The 19,644-nt window shown below is 33.6% G+C and overlaps 1 protein-coding gene across 1 annotated transcript; it reads right to left on the reverse strand.

The window, feature by feature from the left end:
- Positions 1-1,805: 1,805 nt before the first annotated feature.
- Positions 1,806-16,568, reverse strand: LOC126968120 (uncharacterized). The gene is made up of 3 exons (XM_050812935.1): positions 16,528-16,568; positions 16,240-16,369; positions 1,806-3,849 (listed from the first exon to the last, which is right to left on the reverse strand). Exons 2-3 carry the CDS (start codon positions 16,252-16,254, stop codon positions 2,614-2,616), a joined length of 1,251 nt encoding a protein of 416 aa, XP_050668892.1. The 5' UTR covers positions 16,255-16,369; positions 16,528-16,568; the 3' UTR covers positions 1,806-2,613.
- Between the last annotated feature and the right edge of the window lie 3,076 nt (positions 16,569-19,644).

Genomic DNA, 19,644 nt, shown 5'->3' on the forward strand with positions numbered 1-19,644 from the left:
TGTTGCCCTTATTATTTTATGGATGGACTCCATTGAAATAAAAAAAGGGTGTGTGTACTTATGTATGCACGCAAGAAGTTATACTTCTTTGTCTAACAAAGAAAAAATCCTTAAAATTATTTATTCCTCGTGCTATTCTACGTTTCCAGAAAGAACAGTATTGTAAAAATCTTACAACGATAGCTTTGACAGTTAATTATTAAATAACGAATACAGCTGTACGGGCTTAAACCCTTTGCCAATCCTAATAATGGACGAAGAAACCAAAAAAAATAACGAATGTCGCTAACGTCAGAATATTTTAGGAACCAACTTTACTCTTAATTTTGTGTTACAGTGATGCACGCGCATCTAAAAATTTCACTGTCATAATTTATTCAAATTCAAAAAAGGAACAGCGCTGTATCGGCACAGTAGACATATGTATGTCTAATGTGGTATCGGCCGGCTGTATCTTTAATTTGAATTTTCACTTGAATTTTTTGGCGTTGCGTAGAGATGTGGGTTCCATAAACTTATTATACTAGTGTAATAGACAAACACACTTCTCAATTAGAATATTGACACTCTAGAAGTGGTCTCCGCGTGCCTCTTTTGGATAGCAATAGTTTTGACAGGAGTAGTCTTAGGTGTTTTCATATTATTATTATGACTAAGATTACGTTACGTTATGTATATCTTTACGTTATTACGTCTGATACACTGCCCTCTATTATATACCACTATACTGGTGGCTGTCAAAGTGCTTTTGTGCCTGTTTGACATTCGCTGTTTTGGCGCTGTTGGCCATGTAGCGAGAGTCAGCGGTACTAAAACTAGAGATGACAAACTCAGCAAACATCGATGGTAGGAAACTATTTAAGTACAAAAAAATATAGTGTACTTTATTACGTTGATTCTTGAAGTATTGAATTGAAAACAAACGAAATTATTCAAAATACAAAAATGCTTTAGAGTATTGTACGTTCCATTTGTATTATACGTCAAAATTAGTTATCTGGACGCTCGCGAGTGGCGTTTCAAACAGGCACAAAAATTTGCTGTCAAACATATGGAACAGCCTGTCCAGTGGTATTTATACAGGTCAGTGGTCTGATATAAAACAATAAGGGATTGACATGAAACAGTACCTAATAATATAATGTTGTACCTAACCCTTACTAAACAGTTTGTAACGTCGTCATTATTGATGTAATAGACAGAAATGATAAAGCCAGTTCATTCGTTAAATACTAATACCTAACCAAAAACTAAAAAAAAACTACACTTCCCCTTAAAAGCAATGTTTTAAAATTGTTTGTGAACGAGACAATACTAGCGGCCTTACAAATAAACTTGGTATAAAGTTATAACTAATGATACACAAAGAAAATGCAAAATGTTTACACTATAGTTGACAACACTGTCAATACAATAATAATTCTTGGCCTATGGACTTGCATCCCGTGCCACTAAATAAATAAAAAAAAAAATTATAATTCTGAAGTTTTACGAATGACAAGCTGCCTTGCAAATAAACGCGGGAAACGTTATACGTCCGAACAAACCATTCGTAAACAAAATGTCTATTTGTAAACATTTTACATATTCATGGTTTGTGCTTAGTTATAACTTTATGTCATTTTTATTTGTAAGGCCGTAGGTTTTTAATCTAGTACTTTTATTATAAAAGTATTTAGAAACTCAAGTACCTGAAAATAATTAGCTGAGAGATAACTATTCAAATAAATTTACACACAATTTTTCATCATTATTTTAATAAAAATCAATGAAAAATATAACAATTCAATTAAATAACTGCTCCACCATTTATTAGTAATCTATATTTAATATAATCAATTGACTTATTGACATAACCTAGATTTGTAATTATTTTTTAATTTATTCAAAAATACTGAACAATTATTAAGTTATATAATATAAAATACATCATAATTCTTATAATATTGTATTGACTTAAATAAAATACTTTTTAAAGGATTAGAATATGTAATTGCTGAGTTTGTTGCGCCCATTCTTCTCAGGTCTGAGGCATTCATTTTGGAATGGGTGTTAGTTTTTGACTTTCAATAAGTGATGTCACATCCTATTTTGAATAAAAATATTTGAATTTGAATTTGTAACTGTTCTTACATTAGGTTTATTGCGTGAATGTTACATTTTATTATTGTTTTATATAACCCGACATTTCGTGACCTTTTCAGAGCACCTTTTCAGGGTCAAGATAGATATGACGATAAAAATGTAAGTTTTACGCAAAAACGTAAAGTAAGAACGCAGTTACAACTACACTCGTTTTAATCCTTTAAAAAGTATTTTATTTAACAGTTTTGATGGAACTGTGATAAATGGAATACACCATTTACTTATTTTGTGTTTAAAATTACGACGATAATAAAACCGAGCTGTAATAAAGCGGTTCATAACGATGCAAACTTTCATTATAATATAAATTTAATAGAGATGGGAATTCCCTTAATATGTTACTTTAATATATTCATAAGTCAACACGGCAAAAACTATGCATAAACAAAAATAATTTAAAGCTTTTTACAATGCTTACAAGTAGCATATTTAGTATGAAAAATATTAGAACCTTTTTTTTAAAAGGCACTACTTTTTCTTTGTCGTTTTATCAATTTTCGGTGTTCTTTTATGATAACCATATGTTATACCTCCAGCTGCAGTATGATACATCTGATTTGGAAGGAATCCGCGCTCATAGTATCTTGGCATTGGATATACTTGATGAAGATTTCTCCCGCTCGATAGCGCCTCGTATGCTGACAAAGGATCTTTTGTATAACCTCTCTTCATATATTCAAGTTGCAAGCTTGATGGCACATAAGAATCTAGAAGTGAATTTGGTCGCCTTTTGAAAGGGACTCCGTAAGCTTCGTTAGGCCGAGGAGTGAAAGTGTTCGCAATTAACGCACCGCCGGCCGCGTAAATGGGCTTTGTCAGAGGCCGGTAAATAGGTAATGCTTTCGGAATATGGGATAAATGAGGTGGTTGAGGGTTCAGCAACAACGGATTCGGATGTGGCAATTTATTCACTGTACCTCGGTAATCGTACTCTTCCCTAGAAGGTACACGGGAGTTATAATATCTTGGATATTCTTGATGTTGCACATGCTGAACATATTTATCGTCATCAACATTATTCGTGTCAGCAAACTGCGTATTCTCTGGATAGCTTTTGATTGGTGGTGTTGGTATAGGTGACGGGTATTGGGCGTTTGGATATGCAATCACTGGAGTTACTGAGGCATGAGCTGATGGCAAATGTGGTTGATTGTAACTGAAGTAGCCAACTGGCGTTGAATATTGTTGGGGATAAGTATTCCCAGTCGGCGCAACATATGTAGGTACCACATTATTGTTATGATGCTGAGTGTCATCTGGTGAATTAGAGTATCCACTTTGAGCTGGTCTGTATTGCGCTGCATGCTGAGAATTACTTGCTTGTTCTGCAGGCTCATTGTAAAATTGTGGGACGAAGTATAACTGCATTGGAATATTAGACAGATAGCCGACCATTGCTGGTTGTGTTTGTCCATATCCATGAGGCTCACCGCTTGGTGGTCTTTCAGGCGCTTCAGTCACTGCGTATTGCTGGACATATCTTGGCTGAGCAGTTTGAGCTTCATAATACCGTAGATAACCATTTTTAACATATTCAAGTGGTATCACACCCAGTCCAGATCCTCCACTAGGCCCTTGAACGTAATTTCCAGATTTCTCAAAATCCTTTTCCCTTTCACTCTTTAGATTATCTTCTTCGATGTCTTCTAGCTCTATTTTCTTCTCAGCATTGACTACTGTCACTAACAAAACTGCTGTTAATACCTGAAAGTAAAAGTAAACAGCTTTAAAAGGAGTATTTATCCGTTGGTGGTCATCGCACCATAACTAGCAATGCAAAGGTGTGCCCATGTTGATACAGTACAGGTGAATGGTAAAATTCCCTCGCCTATTATGAAACTGGTTTATAGCGTCGACGACTGCTTAAAGAAGGAATGTACTAACTTTTACTCTTATTTTGTCTCGATTATCTAATTGCATTCCGCTTTCTTGGCGGATGTAGTCCATGCTTCCGAAGGAAACACGTTACGGTACAATCCTATTATTAAAAAAACATTTCCACCTAATAATGCATCGTGTTACAATTCTGTTACATAATAAATAAATATCAAGTATAACAACGACGGTAGCCCGTGAAATTATTGGGCTAATGAGACTTGACATCTTAAGTCTCAAGCGGCGGGTGCAGTCGTAGTTCCGCTCAGAATTTTCAAGTTTTTTTTTGGGTTCAATCAAGAAACGAAAGTTACACTATATTGTAATTGGGCACGGCGTATTACTTACAGTCTTACACCATCAAGTCTTGCCCGTCTTGTTATATTTTCTCATGAAAAAAACGGTTTTGTCGGCATATTTTTATTTACTTAGTAGGCCTTAATAGTATTTGGGCATTCATAACGTTATTTACCTCTACCCCATAGTACTATAAATTTATTCAAACAAAACAAATCTAATAAAAATATTTACAATACTATGATTACATTAAATTAAAACTATCATTACGGGGAAGTTAACTCACTCTTTATATTATTTTACGGTGCTAGAATTCTTATCAACAAGGCTGGGCCGATTTGAATGAATTTTTATTGTAAATCAATGTAAATGTAATTAAATATGAGCTACAGTGAAACATAATCGGTAAATTAACTAGGATCACTTTAATATAAATTGAAGATGCACAAAATGAATTAAGTAATTTTAAGAAAATAAACGCATTATTATGTCTTTTACTACGCGCTATGTAAAAGTGCATTAGCTTCTTTCGTACATCTAAATCTACATTATTATATTAACAAGCTTAATAATATTAAAATAATGGAAGAAATTTCAGCTGTCGTAATTAATTTAATTAAGTTAAGTTCTATAATGACTTATTGAGATTATGTTGTTATGTTGGTGTAACACTTCATTAGACATTTGTTTTTCTAGCATCAAACTTTAACGTTGTTAACGATTAACGATTATTGCTTTACAATATGTCTAATGTATTTTATATGCTATAATAAAAAACAATACAAATACAAATAAAATAAATATAGCTGCTATGATTTGATTTTTCAGCCCATATTGGTAACGAATGACCAACCAACGTCGTCCTACGTCAAGTCAAAGTCAAAATATCTTTATTCATTGAAATCATATTTGATCATTTTGAATCGTCAATTTAAGGTTTCTTATAATAATAAGAGCTACATAATGTAAAAATAATACATATACTTATACTCTAGAAAATTATAATATATATTTTGTTTTATTAAGACAGAGTTAGAGCATGTTCATTCCCAAGCATTTTTATCATCTAAGTAATCCGTTATTTTATAGTAAGCTTTTTTATAAAGTTTCCCTTTAATTGAATTTTTAAATTTGTTTATTGTCAGATTAAGCATATCACTTGGGAGTTTGTTATAAAAGCGTATACATTGCCCTTTAAATGATTTATCAACTTTATGGAGCCTGGTAGTGGTAACAGCAAGCTTATCTTTATTACTAGTATTAAACTTATGACTATCGCTATTTTTGACGTCGATTTGGGAGGAAACACGAACTGATGCAGACCAACAAAAGAAGATAGGTTGCCTATCTGGTTCACCTGCTAAGGGCTAAGGCACTCTGATGATGTTGGGCAAAGTGGCCGGATGAAACACTATTGGACGTAGGAAGACGTTGTTGCTTCAAGAACAAGTATCGAAACCACTTCAAGAACAAGAATTGCGGAATTGTTCAACCTCGAACAATTTAATTTATACCAAAATTCATGATAGATGCGGAAATTGAACCCGCGCCTTTCGGGTACGCTCTTACCAACTAAGCCAACCGTCCGCATGACGCATGATCCGTCAATCTTGGTATACCTTGTTCAACTCACGGGTTGTGGCTCCATCTACAGGATCTACTTTACAATTTATAACCTGCTATACCACATTTATTGCATATTAGGAAATTGACTTGAGCTATCTCTCGGATACTCCATAGGGAGTGCCAATCTCTCTCCAAGAGAAGGTCGGCTTCAATGAAGGCTTAGAGGGCACTTGCCCAAGCCAAGCTAACCTCAGATGGTGGTTAGGGGGTAGGCACTTAGGTTTTACGTGAGTCCCACATAACGCCCACATAATCGCTGCCTAAGTCTGCGTTGCTATGCATTCATCACTTCCCTCCTGTCGTTATCCCCTTTCCCTTTATCTAGACCAAAAAAAAATTAATTGAGTGTCGCTTTTTTCAATTTGGTATTCTTAAGAACGCTCTTAAAAATAACGGACTATTCCACAGCAACAACACATTACGGATGATGCGCTGGGTCACAGCCGATGAGGCGCGGATTCGAATCCCTCATCGTCTATAAATTTTGGTACAAATTAGCTTTGTATATACTTAATCGCAGAAGTGAGGGATACCACTTAAAAATAACAAAAAGTTTAAACCTCAACAAAGATCGGGTGAAATAAAAATAATTAAGGATTGGTCTTCACTACTTGGAACAGTACTATCGGAAGAGGGAGAACAAATGATAATCGTTATAATCATATAACTTTAATAACCTTTCAATAACAAACTTTAAATGATCGCTTGTTCTAATAATTATTACTTGTATTTACTTCCATCACAGTACGAAGCTGTACAATCACTACATGTAATAATATGCTTACATTAGTAACATATTACGGCGATGCTTATAACTGTTACATTAACGAAATAATCAGTTTTAGTGTAATCTATATTGTATGTTATATATATACTAAATATTTTCTAAGGCACGCCACAACTAGATTTCTATTCAAACTTAGTTTTTATTCATATTATAAATTTGGTAATAGTAGGCAATAAAAAGCTATTACATGAAATCTTAACATATATTAATCCAGTGTCCTGATTTTTATTTCCAGTGAACTCCTAAACTAATAAACGGGTGATAATAATTTTAACGGTGATTACTTCATGGAGTGCAGTTTAGTACAATTTGAGAGATAGGATAGTTTTTATTTCGATTTGAGACCCATAATTATTTTCATTTCCAGTATTTGTTTTGTATGGACATATTTTCTATGAGAGAATTCATTGACACACGGTTTGATAGTTCTGTTGTGAAACAATTTCATTATAACAACAGGGAGCATATTTTACAATATAATTCTTGAGTTTATGAAATATTCTTGACAAGTTCATAAAAAAACAGTATTTAATTTATTCAGTCGGGTCAGCTTGTATGTAATAAAGTTTGAGTCGGACGCAGAATCTTAGGCTGGAATCTATAGAGTGTACTAAGATTTTGCTCAGACTTTACTTAATTAAAGCTTTGAGTGTGATAAAACGAGAACTTGACTTTTGCATTAAATAAACGCAGCTAAGTTTTACGTAAGTTAAGTCTGAGCAAAGTCTAAGTACGTTCTATGGATCTCCCCTTAAATATTGCAGATCAAAAATAGTCAGTTGTCTGTGCGACAAAAAAATTGGACCTTTTGAAGAAAATGTACAAAAGATTTTTTTTAAGGTAAATAAGGGACGTGACGAGCACGCTCAGCTGATGGTAATTGATACGCTCTGCCCATTACAATGCAGTGCCGCTCAGAATTATTGAAAAACCCAAAAATTCTAAGCGGCACTACAACTGCGCTCGTCACCTTGAGACTTAAGATGTTACGTCTCATTTGCCCAGTAATTTCACTAGCTACGGCACCCTTCAAACCGAAGCACAGTAATGCTTACACATTACTGCTTCACGACAGAGATAAGCGCCGTTGTTGTACCCATAATCTAGCCGGCATCCTGTGCAAGAGGAGCCTCCCACTGGTACGTTTGGACAGTTAAACGATAATCATAATATGATTTAAAAAATTATTTGTAGAGACGTCATTTCTTATTCATTTAGTTAGCATTACGAACGGTTACATAAACATACAATGCATAAATTGGTATTCATCTCCCGAGATAAAATATTTTGCTTTCGGACGAAGAAGAAATCCTTTCTTCAAATTTTTTCCCTTACTGCTTTGACCACCTTTTTCGTACGGACACTACGTGGACGGCCAGGTCTTTTTCTGTCACAAACAGAAGAGGTCTCACTGTAAATATTAATAGCCCGATACAAAAACATTTTACAAATTTCACAAGTTTTAAAAATTGCATTTGGCTTTTAGCATTTGTTTAATGCAATCACAGAGATTCGCTTCTCTTTAGCACCCCACTCCATTTTAATATCGCAAAATATTGTACAATGTATTGACGCCAAAATGAGAAAACTCAATGAACAATTATATAAAAATGACACATTCCAAATTCAAAAGTATTTTTTTTTGTAACTCTGTAAATGTCTATTTTTAATTGTAATAGTAATTATGATCAGACTAAGTAATGTATACTTATGCGGTATCTAATTGGAGCGCAGCGGGGACCAATCCTTAATCTGAGTAAATATATAAAGAAGCGACAACAAACCAACGGACACAAATGCCAAAGCTGTGATAAAGCGAAGGCTGACATGAAACCACTGATCGCTATCAAAAAGATTCAGATTTCTTATCTGCTTTTATGGCACTTTCTCCGTCCACAAATAAAGAATTAATACCTAAGGTGGACAGAAAATATTCCTTTTCACTAATTTTAGCAAATTATACATTATATATGTAAGTATGAAATGCTAAATGCTTCTATTATATTCTTCCCACTGTGATTTCTGTGGAAGATACGCCACAACGTAGCTCTACCAGTTGGTTCAAATCAAATCAAAATCAATTTATTCATGTGGTTCAGGGAAATGACACTTATGAATGACAAAAGTTTTCTTTTCTTTTTACATTTACCATCACTTTGGAAAAAATTGACCTTTAATGAGAACAAGTGGCTAGAACCTCATTGCCATTCTTTTAAATCAACATTTACAGCTTCATCGTTTAACAAATCATTTTAATTACAATACAATTTGTAAAGTGATGAAACAAAAACAGTCAAACGTCAAATATAAGATGCCTTACACGAGTAAAAAGAACAGGTTGCAATCCGGCAGAAGTGAAAACTCGAACTTTAACGTTGTGTATTTTTTAATAGTTTAGAATGGTTAGGGAATAAAAGTACATTTATGTGGTTAAATACAATATTCATCTATTGCACTCTCGTACACAAAAATAACAGTTTATATTACATAAAAAGTTTAACACTTCGTTACAATTATTTAACATTATAAAAGTTTATTTCTCAGAAAAATCAGCTTTCATCCATAATTTCAACGACTGTCTTACGAATTTTCGATCAGGTCACGTGTACTGACGCGAGTTTAACATTTTATACCCATCACAAGAAAAATAACACCGCTAAAGTGGTTTTCACATTAAAAAGTAAATGTAAATTACTAACTAAAAACACTAGAGTTATTGAGTACAGTAGATGCATCAATCTACACACACCGTAAATGAATAAATTATGCGAACATTTTATTAGTGATTATAAAAAATATAATAACTTTAATTTAAAAAACATGAACCAGAATTACTCGTAACAGCCATCACAAGTTTTAGCGAGTATGACGAAGCCTGCAACGAGAACTCAACTCTAAGAAACGAAAACTCAACTAAAAGTTAAACACATTAAAATGCCTCAGTTATTTCACTATCGATAACAATATTATGTCACATATGAACCTACTGTTATTTGAACCATACGCACCTTTGAACCTTAAAGAATAAAATTTTATTGGGATCAAAGTTTATAGTTTTATTACATTATAGTATTGATTGGAGTTATAAAAACCTTTCTAAAATGTTTCGAGAAATGATCTTTGCATGCAGTATTTCATCATATTCAGAGGCAATAACAAAAAATTGGTAACTGGGTCGTTCAGCTTGCCATATGTGGTTGTGGTTTCAATCTCCTTTTTTGTGCTTACGTCATATTTGTGTTACTTTGATTACGTCCTAAAATTGAGTAAGTGTAGGTAGATGGAATAATTTAGTAATGGCCATTATCTTAAATTATTGGTTTTGTATAAATAATATATAAAAGTTGAGTGTATTACCACGATATAATAATATTGCCAAAGTGAAAAAACAAATGAAAAAAAAGATAGCTTTATACATTCATAAGTTTAATCTCATTGACCTAGATGAATAAAGTGATTTTGATTTGATTTGATTTGAATCACAATAATAATACAAAGAAATCTGTCTTATACCTATTATTCTTTCATTGTCACCTTCAGATGAAGCTGTGTGACCATCTATATACATATGTATATAAAAATGAATTGCTGTTCGTTAGTCTCGCTAAAACTCGAGAACGGCTGGACCGATCTGGCCAATTTAGGTCTTGAATTATTTGTGGAAGTCCAGGGAAGGTTTAAAAGGTAAATAAATAGGAAAATGCTGCTAAATTTAATAAAACCAACAGATTTGTTTTTCCTTTGATGTGTCCATACATAATTTCTATGAGATAATTTATTGACGCACGGTTTGACAGTTCTGCTGTGAAACAATTTCATTACGACAGCAGGGTGCATATTTTACGAAGTAATTTTTGATGTTATGATATATTATTGACAAATTCAAATAAAAATCATTATTTTATTTATTGTATACAGAACAACGTCTGTCGGGTCAGCTAGTCTTATATATAAAATTCTCGTGTCCCGGTGTATGTTACCAAACTATTTCGAAACGGCTAAACCAATTTGTTTGAAATTTTGTGTGTATATGGGTATGACTGAGAATCGGCCAACATCTATTTTTCATACCCATAAATGATAAGGGTCACCCACCCTTAATTATTTAATTTTTATTTTTTATTGACATTTTTTTAACTTTTATTTAATTATGATTCAACATTAAAATATACATACAACTTCAACTTCACCTTTCATATATTTTTGTACCGCGATTTTAATATTATTATTCGTATGTAGTCATTTTATGTATGATATATTTGGTAGGTCTGAGAATCGGTCATCTATTTTTTATACCCCAAAAATTTTAATTATTTATTTTTTATTTTATTTTATATGCCATTTAAATACAACGTTTGCTGGGTCAGCTAGTAATTCTATTATTTTGTACGAAAAAGAACAGCCCTTATAACTTTGTTGACGTCTGTCTTGAATAGAACATCAAATATCTACTATCATATTCGAAGCAAGGTTTAGAATCAAACAAGACAAGTCGAAAAATACGCTTAAGTAATTTTCTGTTAAATCAGGACCTAGAACCATGAAACTTATCAAGCAACAAATTCCCATCGATTAATCTAATATATAAAATTCTCGTGTCATGGTGATAAACTTTGAACTCCTCCGAAACGGCTTGACCGATTCTATAAAATTCTGAGTGCATATTGGGTAGGTCTGAGAATCGGACAACATCTATTTTTCATCCCCCTAAATGTTGCGTCCACACTATGTTTTTTTTTTAATTTTTTTGTCATTTTTTTTAAATTTGTTTGATACATACAACTTCAAATTTTCACCCATCTACGATCAACAGTTACTTTTGTATCGCGAATTTAATATCGGCAATACAACGTTTGCTGGGTCAGCTAGTATTTATATAAAGTGTTCTGTTAAATGTCATTTTATGTAACATATATCGAATCCTTGACACTTTCGAAGTGGTTAAATGTGTGTGTCCCCCTGTAACTTCTATAATAAGAGAATGATAAAACTAAAAAAATATATGATGTACATTACCATGCAAACTTCCACCGAAAATTGGTTTAAACGAGATTTAGTAAGTAAGTTCTTTTAATAAGTCATAAATCTTAATATGAGTAATAATTGAAAAAAATACACAATTATTAAAACATCGATCAAAGTTACAACGAACTACAAGAACTTTTATATTCTCTTACTTGCTACTACGGAGCCCTTCATGGGCGAGTCCACCTCGCACTTGGCCGCTTTTTGATAACATCCATTTGAATTGGTATTGTTTCCTTTACGATGATGGGAGTGCTTGTGCCGCTACGGTGGCAGATGTGATATTAACACGTTCCCAGCGTCACTGATTTATCTGTACTTTCCATTATTGCGTTACGAGACGTTTGAAACATCGTTCTGAACCAAAGGTTGTAGGGGCACGAGGCTTAGTAAACCCCACCGCCCACAGGAGACAAAAATCCTTTTTTTAGCGCCAAATAAGGAGAATTGTACGGTTTTTGTCGCGATTATTATTATCAATGAGTTGATTAACCTAAATCTGCCGCCGCCTGTGGGCAGATTAGTTTAGATTCTATAGATAAAATAAAATGTGAGTTCTTATGTACCCCATACCGCACTGGAAAAGGGCAGTTTTTCATATTGTTTAGTGATGGGACGTCGCGGGCGCAGTTTTGCACGACACTAACCGCTTGAAGCTAGCGTAGGGTGCGGTACGAGGTGTGCGGGGTACGAGGTGTTCGCAACCTCGTAACGCACTGTATTAAAGTTTTATTTGTGTGCGGTACGATGCCTAAAAAATCCGGTATTAAGGTAGGTATACCCAAAAACTCAGCATCAAAAGCACATCTTAGATATATAGTTATCTCTTTCCTAGACACACACAGAAGTTATGCCTCTCGCACGTCAGAGAAGTTTAAGTTTTTCCTTACCTCTATAAAGACGAGACACTAACGAGGTGTTTCAAGCCTCGTTGCGCACTTATCGTGTTAAAGCACTTGGACATTTTCAAACTAAGAGTAAATAATAGTACCAATGTGATAGATCACAGCCCTGGTTTAATGCTTCGGTTAAACAAGCTGACTTCAATCAACATACATGACATAATCGTTTCAAACCTAGGTACTGCACTGTACACAAAGGAGTGCAGAGTTCTGAAGAAATCGCTATAATACAAAATCTACGAGGAGCTTTTTCATGTCCTTAAGATACTTTAAAGACATGAAACTTCTGAAATCTTTTTCTCGAAACTTCCGTCTTATGGTCTTCGCGAGAGCTTGTGTATACGAATCACAAGGTTGTACAAGTCATTGTCTACGGTTATTCCTCGGACCTAAAGAGCGTGAAGCCTGGTCTGTGTTTTTTTTGCATTTCAATAATATCCGGCGATAGTGCTGCAGTTGTTGTATAGGAAGTCTATGATCGGTGCTAGAAGAAGCTTGCTTATTCTATCGATTCCAGTCTAGTGATGGCCTTAAGCTATATAAAAACCATGATGAGTTTAACCGTCCAAAAGCCGGTTTTCGATTTAAAAAATGATCAGTCATAGGACTACACAAAGTGAAAACTCATAAGTTTCACAAATTTTCAAACATTATTTTTGGGTTTTGAAGAAACATTTGCCTAAAAACGTCTTCGTCTTCTATATGTCTATACGTAAATATCTATCTCTACTATAAGTACTTCTCTACTATCGCAATTATCACGGGTATAATCTATACATATAAATAAAATTGGAGTGTCTGTTTGTAATATTGAAATAACCGTTTTTTACTACATGTATATGAATATGCATACGGTAGATATACCAAAATAACATTTTTTTAATTTTTGTCGGTTTGTCTGTCTGTTCCGGCTAATCTCTGAAATTGCTGGACCGAATTTGACGGGACTTTTACTGGCAGGTAGCTGATGTAATAAGGAGTAACTTAGGCTACGTTTATTTTAGACAAATTCTTTTATTTTAGAAAAATAAAGTAATGTTGTAATGTCCAAGAAACGGTTTGACTCTAAAAATAATTTATATGTCAAAAAAACTTTTGCTGGGTCAGCTAGTATACTATAATATTGTGCGCACGGATTTTTGGTATTCCTCCAGAGAACGGTTTATATGAAGTGTTTCCAGTGTGACAAAAGTTAAAAACTTAAAAAAGCGCGTACACTCACCTATAAAGTCAACAACTTTGCTGTGATTTGAATTCAAATATTTTTATTCAAATTAGGATTTGATATCACTCATTGAAAGTAACAAACTTCCATCCATTGGAAATAGTATACGTCAGAGAAGAACGGGCGCAAGAAACTCAAGGTGCTTCATTTTTTTTTAAATATCATTACAATGTAATATCGTACGATTAAATTTATTCTTTAAAAGCTTAAGGGCGGTCGCTACATTCCCAATATGTGTTATTATTAAGAAAGTCGTTCATCTGGTGTTACAATGCTATGTAAACATAGACGGCAATGATCACTTAGGTGACTGCACGTAGCTACATACATATATAGATACAATCACGCCTGACTCCCAATGTAGAGCAGACAGAGATCATGGACATCCATTTGCCGACGCTCTGACATACTTGCCTTCTTCCACTAGCATCAAATATCTTTCATAACGCTTTTAAATTTGTTATGCTGTTTTTACTTCTCATCTCCTGGTACGTTAACGAAAAAATTGGATTCGGAATTTGTTTATAAATTTATTATTTATTACTTATAAAATTCACAAAATATAGTCAGTAGATTTTATTAAGCATTCAACGTAATTAATGCCTATTAGAGGTGCAAAATATGTTGTCTTAGAACTATGCGTGTTAAATGACCGACAACGGATTAGTCTTCGATAACATAGCGATACAATATGCTCTTTGACAAGGGTACCTGCTTTCACCTCTTCATATTCTTGTTGCCTTTGACAGTTTTTATAAAGATAACAGGCAAGCACCGGCATATAGAATTAGAATAAGTCCTAACACTTCGGAAGTATGGAGGATATGTATGATACCGACGATATATGAATGCCTCTTAAGCCACGCACGCGCAAACATGCTGTCCGTTTGAAAGAAGCCAAGGTGGTACTTAAATGAACACCAAAAGAGTTAATTACTGAGGTGCGAGACAGTCAGGGAGCTGGTGGAATGCTTCCATAAATTTTCTTATATCGGGTGCGTATGAGGGACTGAAGAAGATATCCTTTCACGCATCACCAAAGAACGAGCAATCTTTGCACGGGTTCGAGTTTTATCACAAAAACTGACACGGAGACTGAAGCCTAAAATATTTCGGTCCTTGGTGAAGACCATATTATTACTGTATGAGTGTGAGATATCGAAGATCAATTTCCAATCGACTGCAACGCCTTGGCTGAGTTTGTTGCGCCCATTATTATCAGGTCTGAGGCATTCGTTTTGGAATGGGTGGTATTTGTTGACTTTCAATAAGTGATATCACGTCCTATTTTGAATAAAAATATTTCAATTAGAATGAATCTTCAGTCCGACAAAACCTACGACCATCTTGGGAACGTTGTCATAAAGACCAGATCTATTAAGAGATTAAACGCTGCAAAGGGAAATGAATAGGCACTGCTAAGGTTTTAAAACCATATGCAGCAAGCCCAAGACTGAATTCCCCAAGGAAGATGCCAATGGGGACTTACAAAGCAAACCTGTCATGGACGAAGCGAAAGCCAACAGAAAGTCCTGCAGTGAAATCAAGAGATGCTCAGTAATGATCAGGATGGAGATGCACTGTGGATGCACCGCACCCTACACGAGCTAAGGGTTTCAGGAACATGTCAATCGTATATTAGACTCTTGCATATTTAATTATTACATCGCTAACTCCGCTAACTAACTACTTCACTACTGATGGATATTTATATTACAGAAAGATAATAAATTCTCTAGAAGAAACACAAACCTAAGATATGGAATTATCAATCAAAGTTACAATGGTGTCGCGACATAAAAAAAAGCATAATAAAAAATACTAAATTTTTTTACGACCATAATTTGAAGAATATTAATTTTTTTTTACGACCATAATTTGAATTAAACTTGCCTTAATTGCAAAATTAAACAACATTGATGTACCCAGTAAAGAGTGAGCGAGTATAGTAAAAAAAACTCCTATTAAAGATTATGTTTTATGTTGTTCTCAATTAAATATTATTATTCTCTCGCATATTTGTGTAAATAATAAATATATAAAAGTAAACTCAGCAAAATAAACAATGTATAATACACAAAGTAACATCTCCTAGTAACGGTTGAATAAAATAATTAATTCCAAAAGTTTGACGAAGCTGATAACAATTAAGTCAATAATAAATTCAAATAGCCAAAAAAAATCAATTATCTTCTTTACAAATAAAACAAATGTTTTGGCGGCAAAAAGTGAGGTTATGATTGTTATGTTATAATAAAATTGTTGTACACGGTATTTAATTCATTATAATGTAGAGCAAATAAACACAGTTTAATTCACGTTTTAATTAAACAGTTATAAGATGAATAATTACATACCTTTATGATATACATTTTGACTGGCCCAAACAGAATAAAAGTGTCAATAAACAGCTATATCATCGCTAAAAGCCGTTTCACTGCGTCTTCATAGCCGGCACCTTCAGCGTCCAACAGAACAATGAGAGCCCTGTAATGGAAACAGACCAATGGTTTGTAAATTTCACTATTCACTACCCCTGATAATTGGTTCACTTTTCTAAACGAAAGTGAAACCTTTACACATTCAATAGTTTGTAACACATCGTTTCCATTTCGAATTAAATCGTATTGATAAAGGATAATTACTTGAATATTCACTGGTGCGTTCGCACGTCTGTAGCTTTGGTATCTAAATGGTCTCTCGTGCCACGGGTAGAGTTGTTAAATATAACTAGGCTATATGTCGATGCTTGAAAGGTGTAACGAGACACATAATATCAGCTGAGATTCTGCTGAGAGCGAAAGTATGTAAGGTATCTGATTTGTAAGAAATACAATATTATTAAGGTTGTTGGTCCTAATATATCTATAGCCTGTTTGCATGTAGTTCGTTAAACTTAATGATTTATTTGATCTGATTTAAATGAGGTTGAACAGAATTACCGCAAAAATTTATAATATATGTCTAAAGCTATTTGAATATTGTAGTTTGTGTAGTCTTATTTAAAATGAAATATTTTACAAAAAAAAATAGCTTTAAAAACACATTTGATTGAAAAGTATAATTATATGTTGGTGACCTTAAAAAAAGCGTGTACACCTTCCTTAAAAGCCGGCAACGCTCCTGTGATTCCTCTGGTGTTGCAAGAGAATGTGGGCGGTGGTGATCACTTAAAACCAGATGATCCTTACGCTCTATTATCCTCCTTTTCCATAAAAAAAATTAGGTGACTAAAATAAAAAACATATATTAATTTACTACAATATTTTGATCTTTCCAAGCCATTGCCAAGGTAACCACAAAATTACCATACAATATATCTATGTACATATATACAATGCTGATGCGAAATTATAGACTATATGTTATTAATTATTACTATTATTATTATTGCCTATGGGTCTGAGTTAAAAATGAGTAATTTCCACTAACTTTAAAGTTTTGTAGAAAATACTAGTTCTTTTTTAATTTTCAGTTGTATCTCGTTTTAAAATAATGTTTGAAATCAATATTTTTTTGTTTTACACTTTTAGGCTACGGATGTGGGTATGCATAATATGACTCAAGTAAGCACTACTTAATTGTGACGCGAAATATTACTTAATGCATGGACTCTAATAAGTAAGGTAGGATACATTGTGACTTTATAAAGGAATTTCTCATTGGCTTCATCACCAGAGTTAGATTTTTATAATGAAAATAAGTGACGTTCGAGTACGACGTTCAGCTGATGGTAATTGATACGCTCTGCCCATTACAATGCAGTGCCGCACAGGGTTCTTGAAAAATCTAAAAAAAATCTGAGCCGCACAATTGCGCTCGCCACCCATAGCTACTAATTTCATTAGCTACGGTGCCCTACAGAATAAAACACATTAACGCTTACACATTACTGCTTCACGACAGAAAAAGGCACTGTTACGGTACCCATACATATACCCATGGATAGATTATGAGATCCTGTGCAAAGTTACTTCCCACTAAATGCCCTTAGTGGCCTCTTACGACACCTTTGGGTGTGGGACTTCCCAATGAACCTTTACCGTCCCTTTTAAATGTGAGTGGCTAAGTTATACATTTTACCTTTTATCACCCGATAGAAAGCAACAGGATTTCTTCACAACATAGCGATTATATTATACTAAGAATATCATACAACATTTAGTACATTAAATCACGTACAATAGAAGTTATCCCATTTTATGTTACGTAAATGACAGACATCAAAAACTCGAAAGCGCTAAAAGCATATCTTGATTGTAATGTTTATCATTACAATGATTGGACGGAACAACAATTATAGGGCTCGGATAATTATTTGAATGTATTATTATTTTAGACAATATTTGATTTAATAACAGGGTTATGATATCGGCGGCAGATTGTTTACTTTATATAACTTCAGCTTCACAATACCTATTCGTACTAACATTCATTATATAAATGGTGTTTAATAATCTCATTACATATTCAATATTCATATTATGTGTATCAATATTCCATTTAACAACTGTCTAATTCAATCTATATCAATTTAATATTTGTCGGTTTTAGATATATTTGGACGACCGAGATTTGATCGGATTTTTAGGAAGGTACAAAATTTGAACAAAAAAAAACTAATAAGACATCTGGACTCGAACCGGGGTCTTGTGCTTTCCGGATCACCCAGTGAGCTATTATAGTCTTGTATTTAGTGGTGAAATGTACCTTTGTATTCTAATGTTATTTTAACTGTTACTCATTAAAACACGGATATAACTACATTTTTTACAATTGAAACCTAGCTAGATCGATTTCTCGCCTGCGAAACTACCTGTATACTAAATTTCATTAAAATCGTTGGAGTCATTTCCGAGACTCAGATTATATATATACAAGAATTGCTCGTTTAAAGGTATAAGATTTGTGCCATAGACGTACAAAATATTAGAGTATAGACAAAGCGTATAGTAGAGATGAACATCTTTCACGAAGTAACAGCAAGGTAGTAGCAGTAACCGATTTTGATTGAGAAGCCGTAAACAGTCAGCCATGCTCAGAATTAGCTCTTTTGTATTTTAAATATTAAATTAGCTATCGCTTAAATTGAAAAATCAAAATTGGTCAGGCATTATGGGCTGTCATTTCCTATATATGCTAGTATATGGTTTATGCCATAAATAAACTTTATGACGAGATTATTATTAAATTAATTTGTGGCCATCTGTGATTTTCATTTGTGCCACCGAATAACACTTTTTGTGTACTGTAGTGCTTCTTTTGTTGTTGATAAAAACTAAAAGGTTATTTGTACCTATGCTTAAAAATATTGTGGAGTTCCTTCAATTAGTTCCTACTGAGTACTGCTCATATACTGCATCATTACATGTAATTTTGGAAAATTATTCCATAAACGGCGAAGATATAAGGTAACGAACACACAATTAATATAGTCGAAGTGAAAAGTTCCTCCTGTTTCTGAATACGGCTGATATTTAAGCTGCCTTAAAACATATGTTTAAAAACATTATACATGCTTAAAAAGCACAAAAAAGGCCATGGAATTTAATTCTTAGCAACCACAATAGGTACAGAACCCCATAAGGACTTATATATTATATATAGGTCTTGATGAGAACAGCGTAAAATCGTTGAGTTTACGTTTCTAGGTGGTCGGGATCAAAATCTATTCATTTTCAAACATTTTTCATAGAGTTTCCATTGCATATGCTTAACCAGGCATGCATACACGGGCAGGAGACACGCGAGGTATTTTATTA

The sequence above is a fragment of the Leptidea sinapis genome, chromosome 14, assembly GCF_905404315.1.
Source record: "Leptidea sinapis chromosome 14, ilLepSina1.1, whole genome shotgun sequence".
NCBI classification, from domain to species: Eukaryota; Metazoa; Arthropoda; class Insecta; order Lepidoptera; family Pieridae; genus Leptidea; species Leptidea sinapis.